Below are 21,659 nucleotides of genomic sequence, written 5' to 3' on the forward strand. Positions count from 1 at the left end.
CTACACTAGTGGCCCATGGCTTCTCTTCCTTCTTCTTCTCTTCTTTCACCGTACGACACAAAAGCTTATGCTCTTCTTCTTCGATGCTTAGCGTCTCTGTTCTCTTCATTCTCTCACCTTTCTCTTTGTTTCTTCTTTTGCAGGATTAACCAATTAATCAACTTCCAACAAAATTGACCTGCTATGATCACCATCTCTACTAACTAATTCTTAAAAGCTTAGTTACTTAATATAGGACTACTTTGAATTATGGTGGTTGGAGTGTGCATCACCATCGATTCTCCTTGGTGGCAATTTTGGTGTGGTATATTGAGATAGAACCCAAGACTGGAATGTATACAGCTGCGCAAGCCTCAGTGAATTAATATATTAAGTAACTAAGCTTTTAAGATCTAGTTAGCAGCTGTACATGATTTAAGTGATACTTGTTTGAAGAGAGAAATCTCGTTTGATGAATAATGTGTGGGAAGAGAGAATTAAGACAATACAGCTGCTGCGCATGCCTCGGTGAATTAATATACTGACTACTGAGACATGTATATGACTAATTATTATAACTTCAAATGGTTGCACACAGGTTAATACGTTTATTTGTACGATATGGTAGTTAATTAATATACTTTGTCTGTACATATGAACGCAGAGACAGATGTTGTACAATGAGGTTAGAGTTCTTTGTTTTTTGTTTATTATATTGAACGTAAAATAAATTAATAAAAGATCAGAAACTTTTATTATTATTATAAACAAACCAACGTCGAGTTTTTAACCAAACCACAATAAGTAGAGCTTGCAACACAATAAAATATAGTAAATACTACAAATCTTAAACCACACACATATTTAAACGAAATAGAAGAACAGAGACATAACTTGAGAGTCATGACTCATGAGGGAGGTATGTAGGTAGATATAAAAGAAAAGAAACATCATGCTAAGCGCGAACCTCAACCCAAACTCCTTCAATGTAAGAAACGCTAGGATTGCCATCCTCCCAAGTGCGGTTTTTCACCCTCTGGCGACCGGTTTTAGTGCCAATAATGGCTAGAGTTGTGGGAATCTGTGGAGATATCTGAAGTCGATGTTTTATCTGGTCAAAAGTTTGGCCGTGGAAAGGATTCCATTCGATGGAATCATTCTCTTGAGTCTCTCTGACACTCCAGTCATAGTTTTGGAAGGTGAAGTCAAAACTATGGCCCCTTATAATAATTGATATTTTGCCCGCACATGGGGAGATGGACTCTATAGTCGAGCCATGAATTGGAAGGTTGTTTAAAGGAGGGAAAGAAGTCGCTGACCAATACTGAGACCAGTTTCCGTTCCTCTTGGCTACATAATAAATGTGTAGCCTAGGATGATTCCTAACATCCATGAAATCATATATGCGAAAGTCATCGATTAAGAGACAAACATAAGTGTTGTCTTCACGTGGATCTCCGGTGAGCACACCGTAACGGACCACAGTACTGGGATATGGGTTTGCAAGGATGATAGGGGGTAGTTCGTCCCGTTGTAAAGTGAAAGGGTTGAATAAGAAAGTTTGGTGGTGATTGCGTTGCTCTAAGGAAACGGAGTTGGACATGACAACCCAACCGAATGTTGATCCCAGGAATCTGGTACCTTCAAGATTTGGGTGTTCCTTATAGTGTAGCTGCTCTCTCACAGGGTCATACAAACGGGCCTTTCGGGATCCCATTTCACGGTACAACAACCAAGACCTGCAAGAGAAACATATTTAAGGGGAAATGAGATGGCAGCATAAAAAGCTATATGAATAAAAAAAAATTAAAAAAAATGGAAGATATCAGAAGTCTCTCCAAACTAAATGAAATGATTTCTACCCAAAAAAAACTAAATGAAATGATAGCAAGAAAAATAATCTTTCAGAGAAATGAGATTATGATAGCGCATAAACTATATATGAGTTAACAAAAAATGGAAGAAGATATTTTGCTAGCTATATTTTCAGAAAATCCTTACAAGAAATGAGTAAATGTAATGATGATAGCAAGAATATGACATGAGAAAAAGAGAATGGAAGAGGGGTAGTTACATTTTGAAGAAGTAGTTAGTAGATATCGCAGACTTTAAGTAATTCTTGTTTGAAGAGAGAAATTTCCTTTGATGAATGTGTGGGAAGACAGAATGAAGAGAATACAATCTTTTTATAGAAGATGTGAACCATAGCTTTTAAGTTAAACGTAAGGGAAATACAAAAATTACAAAAGAAAAAAAGAAATATAATTAATGATTCCGTGCTTTCTATCTCAATATACCACCAAAATTGCCACCAAGGAGAAGCGTTGGTGATGCACACTCCAACCACCATAATTCAAAGTAGTCCTATACTAAGTAACTAAGCTTTTACGAACTAGTTAGTAGAGAATAGATGGTGATCATAGCAGGTCAATTTTAAGTTTGTTACACTTTCTCTTCNACTGGGATATGGGTTTGCAAGGATGATAGGGGGTAGTTCGTCCCGTTGTAAAGTGAAAGGGTTGAATAAGAAAGTTTGGTGGTGATTGCGTTGCTCTAAGGAAACGGAGTTGGACATGACAACCCAACCGAATGTTGATCCCAGGAATCTGGTACCTTCAAGATTTGGGTGTTCCTTATAGTGTAGCTGCTCTCTCACAGGGTCATACAAACGGGCCTTTCGGGATCCCATTTCACGGTACAACAACCAAGACCTGCAAGAGAAACATATTTAAGGGGAAATGAGATGGCAGCATAAAAAGCTATATGAATAAAAAAAAATTAAAAAAAATGGAAGATATCAGAAGTCTCTCCAAACTAAATGAAATGATTTCTACCCAAAAAAAACTAAATGAAATGATAGCAAGAAAAATAATCTTTCAGAGAAATGAGATTATGATAGCGCATAAACTATATATGAGTTAACAAAAAATGGAAGAAGATATTTTGCTAGCTATATTTTCAGAAAATCCTTACAAGAAATGAGTAAATGTAATGATGATAGCAAGAATATGACATGAGAAAAAGAGAATGGAAGAGGGGTAGTTACATTTTGAAGAAGTAGTTAGTAGATATCGCAGACTTTAAGTAATTCTTGTTTGAAGAGAGAAATTTCCTTTGATGAATGTGTGGGAAGACAGAATGAAGAGAATACAATCTTTTTATAGAAGATGTGAACCATAGCTTTTAAGTTAAACGTAAGGGAAATACAAAAATTACAAAAGAAAAAAAGAAATATAATTAATGATTCCGTGCTTTCTATCTCAATATACCACCAAAATTGCCACCAAGGAGAAGCGTTGGTGATGCACACTCCAACCACCATAATTCAAAGTAGTCCTATACTAAGTAACTAAGCTTTTACGAACTAGTTAGTAGAGAATAGATGGTGATCATAGCAGGTCAATTTTAAGTTTGTTACACTTTCTCTTCTTTTATTTCCGCGTACCCTGAAGTCCATGCTGGTCCCATATATTATTCACGTTATGAAGGTACCAAAGACGGTAATACTGTTTTGCAGACGTAATGACAAAAGTAGAGGTTGTTTTGGAATCAAACTTCTGAGAAAATTCCACTGACCAAGTTAAGCTTTGTTTGACACTTAACATGTCTTCTTACTCTCTATCTACAGAACGTTTCCAACAACGTATGAATCCTACTGATTGTCTAGTCAACATTTCTCTAGCACATACAACAAAAACGCGAAATATCAAATTCAACAACAAAACAAACGTAAGATTGTTGATGATGCCAGTTCAAATAACAGAGTATCGCTTACATGTAAAATTATCAACTTAAAAAATAGGTTGTATACTGAAACTACATTGCAATCCATCGGAAACCCAACGTTTACCAATTCAGCTATCTTCTTCATCTTCTTCTTCCTCAGATGCTTCCTTGAGCCACTGTATGAATGCCTCACATTGATTCAGATAAACTTTGTCAGATTCGTCTGCACCCGCTTTCTCTTCCCCCCATCTCAAGATCGCATCTTCTTGCACCACGTCTTTGTCATACAGAAAATGCACAATCTGAGCAAACAAAGGGACCAACTCTGCAGTTTCCTCACACATCTCTTCGAATTTCATTATCACCTCTATCTGTTCATCAATTTGCTTTACATAGAACCCAAGAAGTCCCTTGCTTTTGTTGATGATACTCGTGGCGTTTCTATACAATTCACTAGTAGAGTTATGTGGACTATCAACTGCCAGTCTCATCATAGAGTAGAATATTGCTCCAGCACAATCTGCAGATGCCATGTTGTATGAGAACCGGAGTGAGTTAATCAAGGGAGTTACATGGTCCACATTGTTATCCTCTTCAACGGCCCTTAAGAAGGTTTCCCTAACCTCTCTCTGAAAGTAGCCATAGTCATCATCATTGGGATCATTTGCATCAGTGCTAATACTATCATTATCAGATTTCAACTCTCCACGAGGTGGGACAACACTTTCATCCTCTATGTCACCATCGTCCGTGACCTGAGTGATATCGGCAAGTTTCTCCATGGGGATTGGTACAATGGAATGCTTCCACCACTCCTCGTCGTGAGAACTGTCAAAAACTTCCCATATGTAACCGGCTCCATCAGGACCAAGTTCAGATGCTTTGGACTCCATTTGCAAATTATTCACGCCAGACAAAAGATCTGCTGTCCCCCTGCTACTGTAAGCATATTCCAGTTCTTCATCGCTGTCGTCTTTAATCGCCTGTTGAAGCAGAGAAACCTTTGAGTATGCAGGCACAACAAAGTCCCGCCCAACTACAACATTGAAAGACAAAACAACACCAGGCTGCAGAACAGCTCCTGCTCTGATTTTCACCCCATCACAGACAACAGCGTTCCTTATCTCACACCCATCTTCAATCGTAACATTGTTCCATATGTATGAGCCTTGTATCACCACATTTGATCCAATAGAACATCCATTCCCAATAACAGAGTTAAAGATTTTACCACCATTACCAATTCTTGTGCCGTATCCAATGACAGTAGAAGCTCCAATATCAGCAGATCGTGATTGAACTGCATCAGAAGCCCGGTACATCCCTCGTCTCCCGAGCTTTAGAGGGTGATTCCCACTGAAACTTATATCAGGTACATACGGGTAAGTCCACCTCTGGATGATATCCTTGCTAACCGTATCATAGCTCCGTAAATTGTCGATCCTTGCAGCATAACAACTCGAGTGAACCTCATGAGTGAAAATCTTGTAACCCATAATATCATCAACAAGCAAACCCTTGACAAAATGACGGCGCAGATGTTGATAATCAAAGTTATCCTCAAAGAGACTAAGCACCTCAGGAGAACAAATGTCAATGTAGCAATCCTTCACATCATTGCATACTAAAACACTAGTATCCAGCACTAGTGACTTATCTAAGCAAACCTCTCCGCCCTCGTTGTAATAAAGAAGCTGTTTCGTTACGGGATCTACCGCAACAAAGAGCTGATCAGATCCTAACCTTAGCCTACTACACTGCTTCTTAATAACCATAGTCATGATAGCTTTCTCATCTCTCTTCTTCCTCTCCCTATGTTCTCGAATCAACTCAGCTAGTGGCATATTACTCACAGTATCACCACTAACAAGAACAAAATCTCCCTGAATCTGAGACGTCTCTGTATGCTGCTGTTCATAAATGTAACGCAGAGCGTCTCCAACACTGGTGGATTTGTGAGACACAATCGTTCTCACCAACGAGCACCACTGGGATTTTTTCAGGTGATCGATCAATTGCAACGAGTGAGCACAACAGAATACGAAAATCTCATCTATACCAGCTGATTCGAGCCATGCTAAGGTGTAATCAATCATCGGGATGTTTACTAGAGGTAAGAGTACCTTTGGGCGTTCTAGGGTTAAGGGACGGAATCGAGTGTTGAAGCTGTCCGCTATCACAATGGCTTGTAACCGTTGACGACTTAGACCCTCCGGAACCCTAGCCGCGTCTTTCTTCTTCTGAGCACCCATGTCTCCTCGATTCACTGATCAATTTCGAGACGTACGACAGACTTAAACCAATTTCCGCATGATTAAAGTGTTTAATTATTTAATTAACTTTGCAAGTTTGTATGATTAACTTAGGCCCAGTATTATTTTGACAAATTTAAGCCCAATGAGGCCCAATATTGAAATGTATATACGTTATGTAGGATGTAGAATTGACTTTGACGCCAAGTGTTTGATTATATGACGAGTTGAAACCTCGAGTCAATTTCGATCAACGTTTTCTTTCATTAGTTTTTTTTTTTTGTTTTTTTGTTTTTGATGGATTAGTATTCTCCAGTTAAGTTCTGTAGAGTCTTCGTGATGATCAGATTTTTTTGGCTATATAACTTGGGGTGAAAAATTACATTGCTTGCAGATATGCATACTCTAATGAAAAAAAGGCAATATTGGTTACAAAAATATGTCACGCTAGGATTCTTCTATGCCTTGGTACTCATTGATGACAAAATACAAATGATCACCATCTCTAATCACATCGACATCTTCTATTTCTGCGTTTTCCGCATTGGTGACCTTTGTGAAGCTTCCATATCCAAATTTGTCACCTGCATTATTTTCAAGTTTATTTAATGAAGCTTCTAGTATATGGAGAGTATTTTCTTATTGTTTTTTTTTATAAGAAGTAACAAAAGAGCTTACCTGCAAGTCGTAGCAACTCTTCTATGGACCCGGGTAGGATTATCAGCTTTGATAAATCTTTTCCATGTGACTTCAAGTGGATGGTAACTCTCTTGTCTTTTGGTTTTTCAGCTTCGTGTTGATTGATTGGGATGTTGGATCTGCAATATGGATACTGTGAATGAAGTTCAAATGAGGTATGATCTGCATCAGACCAACTTTTTCCATCAATTTCTTTATCTGGTTTCTCCCCTTCTTCTATCTCTATCCTATGTTCTCGAGCTCTTCTCTTTTCAGTTAGGCTCATTCGTTCAAAATCGATGTTTTCTGAATCATGCAGTTTTAAATATTTGTGTCCTTGTTTTTGATCACTGGCATTCCCTTCTTCTGTCTTTGGACCACCACCAAGCCACTCCTGGAGAAGTGCATCTGGTTGGTTACTTGTTTCATCAATTACTATTGATTGTTGTCCTCCAAGTTTCTGCAAATAGCAGTTGGTATTCGTTAACTTTGTTGTGAAAATATCTCTGAAATATATAAACTTAGTTCCCATGTACTGTATACTGTAATCTTTCTATTCTTACCATGAACAGGTTGTTCATTATGATACGTCCATCTTCAGTATGAGCTCGCATAGCACTCATTAGAGATGTTTTGTTTATCCTTAGTATCTGAGATAGTTTAGTTGTCCTAACTGTGAAAGGTTGTGGTGTATAGCATAACACACCAATCTCTCCGAAGGCATCTCCAACAACTGCCTTGCCTTGAACCTACATATACATGAATGTACGGATTGTGGTTATTTCTCATTCTTTTTGCTAACAGTTCCACAGTTAAGTTCTTTTGGTTATATATATATATATATATATATCTTTGTTTACTTACCTGATCTTCTTCGCCAACGTAGACAGTAAAATCCTGCACAATCACCAAAGGAGCGAGTAACTATGTGTCAGAAGGTTACTTCGAAATTCATATACCGTTATTGAGTTCTTTTATTTCAGTCACTCACCACTGCCCCTGAGACTAAAATGTAAAGGTCTGTAGGAGCTTCGTTCTGTAGTATAACATCTTCTCTTGGTGGGAAATACTCGGCATCTATATCTGAAACCTTAGTCGGACAAGGTATATCGATCGAGTTGGTAACTTTATGGAACAATATAAACCAGAAATGGACAAAGAAAGAGTAATTTTACCAACTGAAATAGGAAGTTGCGAGAAACTCCATGAAAGAGGTAGACGTTCTGAACGATTGGGAAGAAGAGATAGTTTGCAATGCTTAATCGAATTGCTTTCGGCAAACCGTTCAAGGTTTCTTGTTGTTTCAGACCCTCTGTTTTGAACTTTAAGCAAATGTGTGATAACATCTGGTCTTGTATGTTTGGTGGGAGTTGGTTTCTTGATGCAAACTCTGAAGCAGCTCTAACAGTATCTCTCTGTTGAATTTGAAAAAAAAAAAAAAGGTTTCTTTATTTTGCAGGCTAAGGGATTGATGTGAAGTCGAAAGGAAGTGATTGAACTTACAAAGTTTCTTGTACGGCTAGTCCAGTGAACCACAAGGTTGGTCATATTACCAATCAGGTAAGATGTGAAACCGAGGTTGAAGAGCATGAAAAATACAAAAAACAACATTTCCCTTGGATTCTCAGCATGTAAGTCTCCATATCCTGTTGTTGTTAATGTCGTAATTGACCAGTAAAGAGCGGTAACATATCTACTCCATACGCTTGCCTCCTTGAAATTTGGGTACACAGCTCCAATCCATGTTTTTGTTGGATCAGGATATCGATCTGCAATGAGGTAGTTGAAGCATCCAGCACAATGTACTGCGAAAAGGGTGACCTGATATAATAAAAAATTGTAAGTTGTAAGTTATAACTCATCACCTAGTAGCTTTTATAGATGAAAAGAAAAGAGCTTTCTCTGTTTTTAGAGAAGAGTTTCCTCTGTTTTTAGAAAAAAGTTTCCTCTGTTTTTGAGAGACTTACCGAAATGAGTTTTGTGCAACGTGTCCAGAAATAGTTGAAGCGGATATCTTTCTCAAGCCTGACGCAAAGGGAATAATGAGGGAGATATATTAAGATTTTATGCTGCTTCTTTAAATGGGTGACTCTTTATAACTTCAAAGAAAATGGTTTACTTATCATTTAGTATTTACAAACGAACCTTGCAAACAGCGAGCTAACTCGTCTGAGACGCCAGAGCCTTAGCATACTAAGAACTCTGAATCCTATTTCGCTTCCATTGTAATTGAAAAGAAGACTCAGTGACTGGAATGGAGCTGTTGAGCAGACATCAAAGGCGAACCAAGTAGAAAGGTACCTGAAAACCAATTAATTATTAAAAATCTACTTCCTTTGAAAACTTAATAATTGTACCAGTGTCATTATGTACTTGTTTCTCACCTTATAGCTATTTTCTTAGGTTTATCGACCAGAAGATAAGAGTGGCTGTCTAGGTAAGCAACGAAGAAGGTGAGAATGATGTCAATGGCAAAGAAGCCATTGACAATGTTGTCTATGAAGAAAAGCGCGTCTTTCTTGTAGGTGATGAAGGCAAACTCAAAAGGACAAATCCAAGCTGAGTATATCACAAGAATGACCAGCCACATCTCCCATGCCCTGAATTCAACGTTACGCCACAACTCAAGAAGACAACAAAACAAAAAACAGAACAGAACAGAACGCGGAAATGTGCAAGAAAGAGTTGTGAAGATGTACGACACCTGAAACGTGGATCGAAAGGAGAGATGATGTGTTTACGGAGTTTAGTTGATTGGTTTATTCTAGCTCCAAGAGATGGCAAGAGATCAGCAGAGAGGAAGCTGCTGTGTTTGAATGTGTCCATATTGTATTCTTCGACGCAGAATCGTTTGAAGAAGTTTCTTGTGCAAGAGATAGACATCGTTCTTGTGTTGAGGTTCAACAAAGGTTAGTTATAAATATAGTGGTGAAACTTGTGATAATTTTCACAAGCTAACGAACTTTTTTTTTGCTTTCTCTATCTCACGTTGCTTCTGACTTTTACAACACCAACTTGCTCTGACCCATTTCTTGTGGTTTTCTGAAAAAGAGAAAGGGAAAAAAAGAAGAATTTTTGTTTTTGCAGGGGAAGGTTTTAACTGTTTAGCACAGACTTAGTGCACCAGTAATGCTGCAAAAAAACCAACAAGAAGGCTTACACAAGAAAATGATTAAGAGGGTGAAATAAGGCGCTGAGTTTCACGCTTGGTAAGTAAGATGTGTTTAAGTGGCAGACATTGAGATTTTACAGCAAGCAATGCTCAGAGTTTATGCTTTTGACAGGAAGTAAAGATTTGAAATTTAGAGAGATAGAGAGAGAGAGGAAGAAGAAGATGAAGGAGGACGCAATGTGGTAATGGGACTTGATGAGATTGTGACTCTGGTGGGATATCCATTTACTTTGCATTTGAGGCTAATATATATATGTACACAAATGCGTGTGTGTGTGTGTGTATGTGATTTATTGAGTAATTTTTGTGTGTGTTTTTATTACAGGAATCCAGAAATGGACCAGGTAAGGGAAATAAATAAAAAAGAAAGAAAAGATGGTCAGAATAGAATTTTTAAGGGCCAAAAGGTATAAAGAAGATAAGTAAATTCTAGTATTCGTTAAGTATCTAATATACTTTACGGTATGCATTTTCAAAACACTGCTTAATTGAATTGAGTTCTCCCTTGGTAAAAACCAAAAGGGGTTTAGATACAAGAAACAAACAATTCTTAGATTCTTACCTGAACAGCTCATAAATAATGATGACAATTGGACCAATATAGGTTTCCACATTAGTTGTTTCTTGCTTTTGATTCAGGTTAGTTTTTCGTAATTATTGAACTTTTTAGCGTCTTGATTTATGTTTGATAGTATTTTGTTGTTTTGTTTTTTCCTCATGGAAAGCTCATATAGACCGTTCGTTTCCTTTTGATTTAGAAAGATTTAATCCTTAATTACGCGTAAACATCTAATCAGAGAAATTGACACACGAAAAAAACATCTAATCAGAGAATCTGACACGACATGTAAAGAACAAAAATACTAGTAATTAGATAGTAAAAGCAGACAACTAAATTCTGTTTCACACTAAAATTTATAATGGAAACAGATTGAAGTAGCAACAATCTTTTTTTTTTTTTGTTTTTTTTTTTTTTTGAACAAACAAAGTAGCAACAATCAAATCGTGTATTTCAGTGATAATGTTTTCTCATTCAGGGAAATTTTCTTAAATAAGATTTTGTAGAGACTTATTCTCATAGATGATGTTTCAATAAAATATATCTATTATTTCTTTTTTGTCTTTTCTTGCAGAAATTTGTTTTGACTCACTCCAGTTTAGCTATACTTAAACATTTCTGATACAGTAATACATATACTTGCAAATATTTATTAAAAAAAACCAGATATGCCATGATGCTAATTAGATTGCTCTCTTTTAAAAAAAAAAAATACTATTTCTGCTTTGCCTTTATTAATGATCACTAGGCACACTTATGCTTGTGGATATATTCTTGTTGTTTTGTACAAAATAGAGTATTCTTTGTACTTAGTTCTTACAATATATGTTCTTTGTCGTAGATGGCTTTTAAACTGTAGATTAATTGTCTAAAAAGACTTAACAAAAACATTAAACTGATTTAGTTCTTCGCTTGCCATTTTTTCTTTGAAGTAGCACACTATCGTCTATCGTAAACGGCTCCACTATAATCAACCGCTCGGTATAAGAATCGGTTAAATCTTGCACATGCAAAAAGTGACATTGGGTCCAAATGGTTCAATATTTTTTGTCGTTTTTTTCAATGGGGAAAACACAGTGTTGGACTCAGAATGATTACCCAATTTAGGTGATATACATTTTCACTATCTAATCTGACTGAGAGACAGAGTCCTTAACACTAATCCGATATTTTTCCAGAGACAGCCGGGGGATTTTCTTGGTTTAGCTCGTAACAAATGTTTGATATTAATTCATATCATTAAAAAAATACATGAATTTATTGTTAGACGGTTAATTAAGTGATTGATGAGTCAATGTTTAAATTTCAATTTAATTTAAGTTCCCTTTTTATAGGAATGAAAGAAAGGATTTAATTCCTTTGCATTTCGTCTTAGGTCTTCTAATTTAATTTTATTGCCTTATCATGATAAAATCATTGTAATCTTAAATAGAGTATGTAGCACCCATATGTAGGTATAGCGATGGTTTATCCTCTTTAATCTATCATCATGATTCATCTCTGGTTAACACACAAAAGAGTAAACGATAATTCTAATTAAGTAGGATTAGCTCTGATCCAAATGACAGCTTTAGTAGTGGGTCGAACATACACGGTCCGGTTTCATGCATGGAATGTCTCCATATTGCCCATTTAGTCCACGTGTGTTTAATAAGTTTATCTTGACGTAGAAATGCTTTCTTACTTCTTCCGCCTTTTTCTATAGGAATGCTTTTATCTTCTCTATAATAAAATGATACATTCAAAACATAATTTAAAAGTATCAATCAATATATTTTAACCGATCTTCTTTTGTTGGATTTTTAGAATCTTTTATGTTACTTGTACTTAATTTTATTTATTTATTTGGTTTAACTAAGCTACTTAAGGTTAACCAGATAGGTTTCGATTTTGCTTTGTAGTAGGTTATGCCTCACGTGATTAGAGATTTATGTAGTTAGAGGTAGTTAGACGTAGTTAAAGATTTTGGTAAGTAGAGACTCTAGAGTCAAACCCATTCATTCCTCGTGACCACAGTTCCAAAATGTGAGACTTTTTTTTTATATATGTGTACTTGTCCATGCGTTTAACTCATGTGCATGAAGAACTGTTTTAAGCCTTTGAAAAACCTCTAAAATACAAACAACCACAAGAACAAATTTGTTTTACAATTAAGACTTAAGTTAAAACCTAGTTAAATGAAAAGAAAATAAGAGAGACATAAAACTATACAAGGCAAAGAGAGAATCTTGGTAGTGGATCTCATAAGATAAAGCCAAGAGTTAAAGTGGTCCTTGAGGACAATGATGAAGGGTGTCCTTAATTACTGCCTTCAAAGCTTCTATCTTCGGCCTTCATATTCACGTGGTCCGTTTAGTTTCTTATATGTTTGTATAGCCAAATTCATGCATGAGTATGATTATTTAAAAAAAAAAAAATTGGAAGCTTAGAAGAAATTTGTATAACAAAATATAATAACATTATATTTTGTCATCAGTGCATTAACATGATAATGTATATAAACTATACTTAGAGGATATTATGTTGACAGTGTTAGAAAAAAAAAATTATGAATTGACAAAAGATGCATGAATAGTATTGAATAAAATTTAACTCATTCTAGCAATTTCGAATCTTAAAAGTTAACTTATGGTAATAACAACATACATTTTCTTATCAACAAAGTTTGTTTTTGTATAAACTATACAGGGTCTAACATTACGCTCAGTCTGACAGTAATAGAATTACGAATTGATAAATTATATGTTTTTGGTATCGTTATTTTTATATCATAAAATATATCATGCTTTAAAATGTGTTTTCTAGAAATGATATTGTAGGTTTCCTACGCGATATAGAGAGTATTAACATGAGTTATGTTATATTGAGAAATAAATTGCCTCCAAAGATTATGCAGTCATAAAGTAATATTTTTAATGGAGTTTTGTGAATGGTTAACATGACATTTAACGCAGGAGAGCACTAACAGATAATAATAACTCGGATTCAACTCCGGTAATCACAATATAAATAATTAAATGAAAAAGTACATTGGAAGGTTGGGTCCGTGAAGGAAACTAGTTCACGAGTTCTCTGGTAATTTGAATGGAACAATTTGTTTCAACAAAAAAAGAAAATGCTTGACAGCTCGGTTGCTAAATTTGGTCTAGCTTCTGTGTATTTGAATCCCTCTCTTGTTTATTGTCAAAGAGACAATTGTTTACGACGGAATCACTATATTTTGTTGGAGGGAGAATAAAATAAAAAGAAAAAATTGTTCAAAACGGCCATCTTAGAAATGAGAACGAAACCGATCCACCACAAAAAGTTGATAGAAAGTGAATGTCATAGTTGATTCCCATATTAAGATATGAAAATTCGATAACAACATTTGCTTCACCAATACTTATTTACTTTTGAAATATAAAATTGAGAAATAAGAAATCATATATTCTCAAATCAGTGAAATATTTTTATAATGTATGGAACGAAAAACTGGTGAACTGCGTGTGTAAAATTGGTCATGTGTTAATAGTTTGTCCTAAGATGAAACACATTATGGACTGACTAATGTGGTGTAATTTGTGGTTCTAAAATATTTTGTTTTAATCTACAAACCTCGTTTTAAAATCCATGTGAACTATAGCTGTGGTACGTACACATTATGTTATGTTTTACCAGAGTTTTTCTTTTGGAACTTTTTACTCAGATTATTTTCTTTATATATTTTCATAGAATATCATGTAAAGAGGAAAAAATATAGTTGTATATAAAGGGTATTAGAAAGTGAAGATCAAATTTGATTCTAGTAGTTTGTAGGCTAAAAGACATTAAAATGAAGTTGACTCTTTGAATTCAACAAAAACTGACTTGACATAGTATATTGATTAGCTCGAATATTTTCGAATATAATATGATATTATATTTGGTGTAATGAGAAATGTATGGTGTATATATTACTTTTGTTCTCCTTATCATCAAATTCTTCACGCCATAGTTGCGGAAGATCTTAAAATATGCCATTTCCATAAGTGGTTATCATTAAAAAGTGTGTATTGCATACATATCATATAAAATAATACAAAAATTTGTAATGAATTGGACGACATAATTTTATTTTTCTTCTTTCAAAAGGTAAACTCAGATTCCTCATGAGAATACTAATTAATATACCAATATTGATATTCAAGCAACCCATATATTAAAAGTTATCTTCCGGAAACCTGTATAGATTTAATTTGGAAATGAGAATTTTGTTTTGTTTTTGTTTTTTTAAATGATTAGTTTTCCTTTTTCTTGAATTTTTTTTGTTTAATAATTGTACTAACTCGTACATGCATGATAGAATCCACTGAACTCGTCTAGATTCATAACACATGTTCTTCGTGTATACTATTATTCCTACATAATCCTACCCTTCCCCAATCCCAAACTATGGGTTCAATTAGGTTTTAAGCTGTAAATATTTTTAAAAAACAATTGGTAAATACTTGTTGCGTATTATATATAAATTAATCTACACTTCGAGTCTATATAGATATATGCATATAAACAATACGTATAATAAACGTAACCAATAAAATAATACCCGGATGTGTGACTCGTTTGTCAAACAATTCATGCGTTGTAATTTGGATAAGTTGATTGACTTTTTTTTTTTTTTTTTTTAAACCACTTGCATTCAGTACTCAAAAGAGAAGGTTCATATAAACAAAGTTAAGAGAATAATAAACAAAGGCATTCTCCAATACCACAACAACAATGAAACAAAGCTGAAATAAAGATAGTCGGCAATATGTTCTTGAGAGCTTTGAGCCAAAAACTTGGAAGGATCTTGGTACATGTGAAATCAAGATTGTCGACAAGCTCTTCCATGACAAGTCGATAGATGAGAGATAGCCATTGTCATAAGACGTATTGGCGTTAAGGAAAGGGTCAAGGCTGAGCTTCTCACCGGTTTGAGAAGGTCTACACGGAGTGCTTTGTCGCTTGAGGATCTCTAGTGGATTTGCCATAAGGTGTATAATGGTCTCAGATAATTCAAAACCGAAACCAACACTCGAACAACTTGAGTTCTGGGTCAGAACACCATAGACATTAAAGCAATAGGGTTCAAAGGTCAGGGCCAAGAGGGTTACTATTACCAGGATTCTCAGGAGGAGCGAAAGACGCCAAAGCAACAATGGTGAATTACTTCTCAGATGGAAACCATAGAGAACGTAATCTCGATCACACCATTGGCTAAGTATTGACGTCAACACAAGATATAAAGCATCGTACCTGGGTTGAGATAGCATTAGGATTGGAGCCACCATTGTATGATCTTTTCCCCGAGGAAAGATATATTGAACATGATTAACAGCAGTGATCACGCGAGATGGAGGCAGAGGAGTATGGAAGTTTTGGTAACCAGCGCTCCGTGGAGGCATGGTCATAATGCCGTTCTTCCTCACTCCGCAGAAGTAGTTAGAGACCAGAACCAAAGTTCCCGATAGCCTAGAGCGTAGATGGAGAGTGAGCGTCAATGGATTGCTTTGGATCAGGGGTTGGGGATAGCATTTATGGACCTCAATCACAGCTAACGAGATGAGATGTAGAAGGTGTTTTATCCCCTTACAATCAACACGAAAGAGCGATGTAAAAATTCTTAGTGAATGCTCGGATAAATGAAACCTGGACTTCCCTGAGACCTTTACTTCCTGAATTGTTAACGGGCCGACGACAAAGATAAGGCCCACCAAAAGAAGCCCAATGTTCTTTTTGGTTGACCTAGTTGTAGTTGTAGTGAACGCACGGCGGCGACAACTGTTCGGAGACGGTGAATAGATATTCAAGGTAATACACATCTCCGGTAAGCAAGGTTCCAACAAAACCAAGCCAGATGAAATATGAAAGGTTGGGACAGGGATCCACAAAGACAATTCGTGATTGGGAGGATGAGGATTTGACCTGAAAAAGAAGACACCGTGTGCCGTCGATGTCTCCACCGAGTGAGAAATAGAGGCTGGTCCAAAGGAGGACTCACCTGCTAAACTCGGTGCCTCAGGGGAAGCTTTCTCAGGGGTGAATAAACATCCAGATCTGATGGGACGCATGTCGTTTGATTGTGGAAACGGTACACCGGCTGAAGCGTTCAGAGGAAAGAGGAGGGGGTTCACCGGACACCACAAGCCTCTTTTAGCTCTGTCTATTGATATCTCGACGGGATCTGAAGGTTGTGGAGGAGTTCGTAACCGAAAAAGAAATGGGGAAACAAGTAAAGAAAAAACGGAAGAAACAAAAGAAGCTTTAGCAAAAGGAAGAGTAGGTGGACCGGGATCCTGACGCCGGCGAGCAAAAGGTTCACCGGCGTCGGAAGGGATTGACTTTTCTTAGATAACAAAGTAACACCTCATTCCTCAATACATATATATTTATATATAAGTAATGTTATCATAATTTACTAATATTCATAATTATTAATTTATGGGTGCAAATGAATGCAATGTTGTTACAAAAAGAAAACAAACTATTAGTTACTCTGATTTTATACCTTTTACACCTATCAACTATGAAAAAAAATTGTACTTTTTAGTCCTGAAAACAACTTATTCTACTGGAAAACACGAAACAGCCTAAAGTTTTATTCTATAAAACTATAGAGAAATGGAAATAATTTCTTTGTTTTCTGATTGTTTTTTAAATATTATGTTCTCAATCTATCTTAACATTTTTGAAGTACATTTTTGTGCCATCTTTTTTTATCTTTGTATCCAAACTAAATTATCTACAATCCTTATAATCAAACACAATCATTTCCTTATTTTATAATATTAATTTCCAAGTTTCTAAAATCTATCTACCTAATTTAAAGCAATATGATTAAAATATAATTCTTCACTTTTATTTAATTATTTGAATTACTATTTAACACATAAAATTAATAAAATTTTAGATTTTTTTCAGCATATGATGTGATTTAAATTTTTATAAACGGATATATATTTTAAAAATTATTTTAGGATTTTTACTTTCACAACTACTAATTGTTAATAATCAAACTTCACATAATAATGTTTATTTTGCGAAAACAAAAAACTATCAACAATATATATAATAGTCAAACTAATTTTAGACCTCAAAAAAAATATATATATATATATATATTATAAGCATATAAATTTTATGAAATTGAAAGCATAATCCTAGAAAAATACTGTTTCCTGGGGTTTTCACAATTTATCACGAAAAATAAATCGCTAAATGTATGGCGTTACAAGAGGAGACCATCAGATCATGTTGATGGAGAATTAAAAAAAAAACTCAAGAAACAAATATCAGTGAGAACATAGACATTCACTAACACATATTATAATTAACTAAAAAACAGTATACTTTTATATACATGCATAATACTGTAACGCATATATTAAAATTAATTCAAAAAATACATACTACTTATAAACAAAACCATAAAATTTATATACAAAAATAAAATTCAAAAATTGTCCCGTGGTTTAATAAATATAAAGAGATCAAACAACTAATATTGATCTGTTTTTTTTTTTAATTATAGTTATAATATTTGTTGCCGCCTCTTATTAGCATAGTTTTTAAGCAATGAATAGTTACTGAGATTTTTCATATTATACCAATGCATTTTTGACTTTTGGTTGATAAATTAACATCTTTTTTGTTTCTTTTCCTGTACGCCTATACATGTATATTATCAAGTTCACTTCAGTAACTTAAGTTTCTCTGCCTCATATTAGCAAGTTTTAAATCAGTGAGATATCCATTATTTTTTCGTCAGCTTTCGTTTTTTTTTCGTTTTCTCATGATGATGACCTTTTTTTTTCCCTGACTTCCATGTGTCTCTAAAAGGAGATGTAAGAAGTGGAGTTTTAGATTTGGTCAAATCTGCCATTTGAAAATGGAAGACCAAAATCAAGGAGCATATCCCTTTAAATTTTGAGAGTAATAGAGAAAAATATATATGAGAATTAAGAAATCTCTCACTATCAAAAATCCTTAATGATTTTGCAAAATCCTTTGGCCCTACCAACTATTGTAGAGGCAGCAAAAATATAAGTTTTTTCTTGGATGTTATAGCGTCTTGCATTTGTCTTCAATAATTATCAAATTGATTTTTCTAGTTATATTAACTCATACAATACGAATTTTTATAGAACTGAAATGGTTCAGAGTAGTTATATAATTTTATATTAGTTGATCTCGCTAAGAAAAACCAATTTCTACTCGTTAAGCAGGGCAGATGAAGGTTTGGTGGACTGGGATCGGGTTCTCTCAAGCCACGCCAAATTTTCGCTGGTTGCTTGGCTTGCCACTTTAAATAGACCCACGACTGGTCACAGAATGGTGCAATGGAAGTGTGGAACTTAGGGTCGACTCTACTTGTATTCTCTGTCAGGATCAATATGAAACACGAGACCATCTTTTTTTCACTTGTCCATATTCGACAGAGGTCTGGACAAATCTCATGACTAAACTTCTTCAAGCTAAATTCTCGGTGGTTTGGGGACACTTCTAAATTTGCTCACGGACAAGACTTTGGGAAAAGATGCACTGTATTTGTTGAGATACTTTTCAAGCTTCAATTCACACAATCTGGAAGGAACGGAACAATCGACGACATGGGGAACCTCAGACATTACTCACGCTTGCTCACCAAACAATAAGACAAACAAGTTCCAAATAGGCTACTCTCCCTCCAAGGTCAAAACAATGACAAATTTGTAGGTTGTATGGCTTTGTGGTTTGCAACAAGATGAATGTTTAGATTTTTTGGTAGATCATTTTCAATACCTTAAACAAACGATGTACTTGATGTAAAAAAAAAAAAATCGAATAAATTTTACATATATTCAAAAAAAAAACCAATTTCTAAAAGTTTGGTTGGTTTAGCGGTCGAAAGTATTCAGCATAATAATTTTGATCAAATCGGCTATATTAATCGACCAAAAAAAATTCATCACTTTCTTTTACCTAACTACGTCCAATTAATTATTTTTATGGAGCACTTAGTATATACATATACTAGTTTTTATACTAAATAATCTTAAAACGCTCAAATTAATTATATAAGTCTATAGGTAAATGTGGTAAGTAGAATCCAAGCGTGTGTCCCAAGTTCGTTCTATTTTTTTTTTTAAATTGACTATAGATTAAAATTTTCTCTAGTCTCACTACAAAATATAAGATATGATTACTTTATATTTAGAGTAACTTAAATTTTTACACTATTTGTTGTAAAATAAAAAATAGAGTAATAGATTGAAGTTAAACTCTATTGTATATAAGACTTACTCTATTTTAGAATTAAAATAGATAGATGAATACATTGAAAATCGTCTTAAACTTTATTGGTTTTAAAAAGATTACTTATCCGTTTTCATATTGTAGTAAGATTTGTACATTAGAAGTTCTGACTGATTTAACTAAATAAATAGCCAATGATATATCGACTTAAAGAGTATCAATCAATAAAAATAGTGATCATGCAATGCTGTGTGGATTATCCTCTACATGCACAAGTATAAAGAATTTGTACTTGATATAGACCACCGCACCTGCATACAAATTGTGAGAGCAAACGTTCCATTAATAGGTCGAGGACCAATGGGGACCCAAGCCAATTGAATCTCAAGATAGCGAAATGAAGTTGCAGTTGCAATGCTTCATAAAATAATTGAGTATACCTTTTCTTTTTTGTTTTAGCATGCCCTTATTTTTGTGTTATTTTCTTTTTAAACTTTGTGTGGCCAATTTATTAGAAACACTTACTTCTCAACGAGGCAAACGTAACTTTCCTTTATTGTTCCACATAACCCGATTTACTTGTCCTTCTTCTCTCTTTTTTAGCTATTTCTTCTTAGGTCTTTTTAAGCTTTTTCTACTTTTTAGCTCCCCTCGACCGTTCCCCAACCGCATGCAACCTGTAGCCGATCTAAAATCCAGGGAGATCAGTGGGGGGTCGGAGCTCCGCAGCTCTTATCCGCTACTCGCTTCCATTTCGGTGAAGCTATCAAAAGAACCAACAACTCTCAGATCTAGAATTCCGATTCCCCAACAAGAGATCTATCACCGGGTATCGTTGATGGCAGGAGCTGAATCCCTTGGTCCATCAGAGGCGAGTTACCTGGTGGAGTCGTCTACGACACACAACGATCTTCTCTTCTTGACCTCGACTTTCTGTACCGGAGAACACAAGCTCCTAGGTTTCTCTTCTGATGCTTCAAGCCCCGCTATAAACCCTCAACCACCATCCTTTCCTTTACCGGAGATGTCTGAGTCCCTGAATCCGACACCAGCTCAACCAGGCCGCCGCGCGATTTCTCTGCCCCCAAATGAGAAATTAGGGTTTTCTTTGGTGGGCTCAATAATCCTCAGCCCATTAAGGTTTATGAGCCCAGTAAAAAACGGTGTTGTACGAGTCCTTCCTCTGCGTTTATCCAGGTTTGATCGGATCTTAATTCTCTTCCACCCTAGTCAATCTTTGTGTCGAATTGTGGAACCTTTTGTTCGAAGACTGCATTTGGAACATAAGTCACCACTGTTGCTAGCTTGGTTAGAGATTTCTTTAGAAAACCTGCTACTAGATTCACTTAGGGACCTTGCTTTTGAAGATAGAAGCTTGATTGAAATCGGCATTATGATCCAGACTCTATGGAGCTGTGATTACTGATGTGTCTCCAGGCTCCCTCCATTATCCCATATGGTCTCTGAACCATTTAAATTGCAAGTTATCAACTTTTTGAAGTCTCCGCCTAAACATTTGAAGACTAGTGGCATTATGATCCCAAACCAATGGAGTTGGGGTTACCACAAAATCTTCAAGTGTCTCACACCTGCTCCAAGAACCGTAACCAACTCCTTTATTACCCACAACCAGAGCACCATCAACCTTGCCCCAACCCTTGACAAAGCTCTCCTTCGGAGACCCTTGGTTAGGATCCCTACTTCAACGTCAAAGAGTCAAATGACCATGACAAACGTATCATCTGTCGAGTCCCTCGAGGATGTGCTTTCAAGTAATCGTGACCTCACATGTTCCAAACTGTCTTTAGGCGTTTGTATCACAGCTTTCATGGACTACTACTTGATGTCTTATGTTTCTACTTTTATGTTTAAGGCTTTGGGGAAAGCCCTTCTTTGTAACTTTTTAAACTTTGGGATTTGATCCCTGTATGTGGTTTATTTTGAATGAATGAATCCATATGTTTGAACAAAAAAAAAAAAAGCTGCTAGTGGTGTCCAAATATGATCCAATTCTCTCCTTTTAATTTTTCACACGTGTAGAGTAGGTTTTTTAAAA

At 35.4% G+C, this 21,659-nt stretch overlaps 3 protein-coding genes across 3 annotated transcripts; all 3 read right to left on the reverse strand.

Annotated features, from left to right (window-relative positions):
* Positions 734 to 2,131, reverse strand: LOC104723240. Its single transcript, XM_010441570.1, has 2 exons — positions 2,054 to 2,131; positions 734 to 1,718 (listed from the first exon to the last, which is right to left on the reverse strand). Coding segments are annotated over exons 1-2 (786 nt in total). The 5' UTR covers positions 2,056 to 2,131; the 3' UTR covers positions 734 to 934.
* Positions 3,630 to 6,003, reverse strand: LOC104723241 (translation initiation factor eIF-2B subunit epsilon-like). Its single transcript, XM_010441571.1, has one exon. It carries the CDS (start codon positions 5,955 to 5,957, stop codon positions 3,834 to 3,836), a length of 2,124 nt encoding a protein of 707 aa, XP_010439873.1. The 5' UTR covers positions 5,958 to 6,003; the 3' UTR covers positions 3,630 to 3,833.
* Positions 6,295 to 9,540, reverse strand: LOC104723242 (potassium channel KAT2-like). Its single transcript, XM_010441572.1, has 11 exons — positions 9,340 to 9,540; positions 9,020 to 9,235; positions 8,781 to 8,936; positions 8,603 to 8,660; positions 8,139 to 8,456; positions 7,811 to 8,050; positions 7,627 to 7,725; positions 7,500 to 7,532; positions 7,199 to 7,384; positions 6,636 to 7,095; positions 6,295 to 6,541 (listed from the first exon to the last, which is right to left on the reverse strand). The coding sequence occupies exons 1-11, from the start codon at positions 9,516 to 9,518 to the stop codon at positions 6,405 to 6,407; spliced, it is 2,082 nt and encodes a 693-aa protein (XP_010439874.1). The 5' UTR covers positions 9,519 to 9,540; the 3' UTR covers positions 6,295 to 6,404.

Source organism: Camelina sativa, chromosome 11 (genome assembly GCF_000633955.1).
Source record: "Camelina sativa cultivar DH55 chromosome 11, Cs, whole genome shotgun sequence".
NCBI lineage: Eukaryota > Viridiplantae > Streptophyta > Magnoliopsida > Brassicales > Brassicaceae > Camelina > Camelina sativa.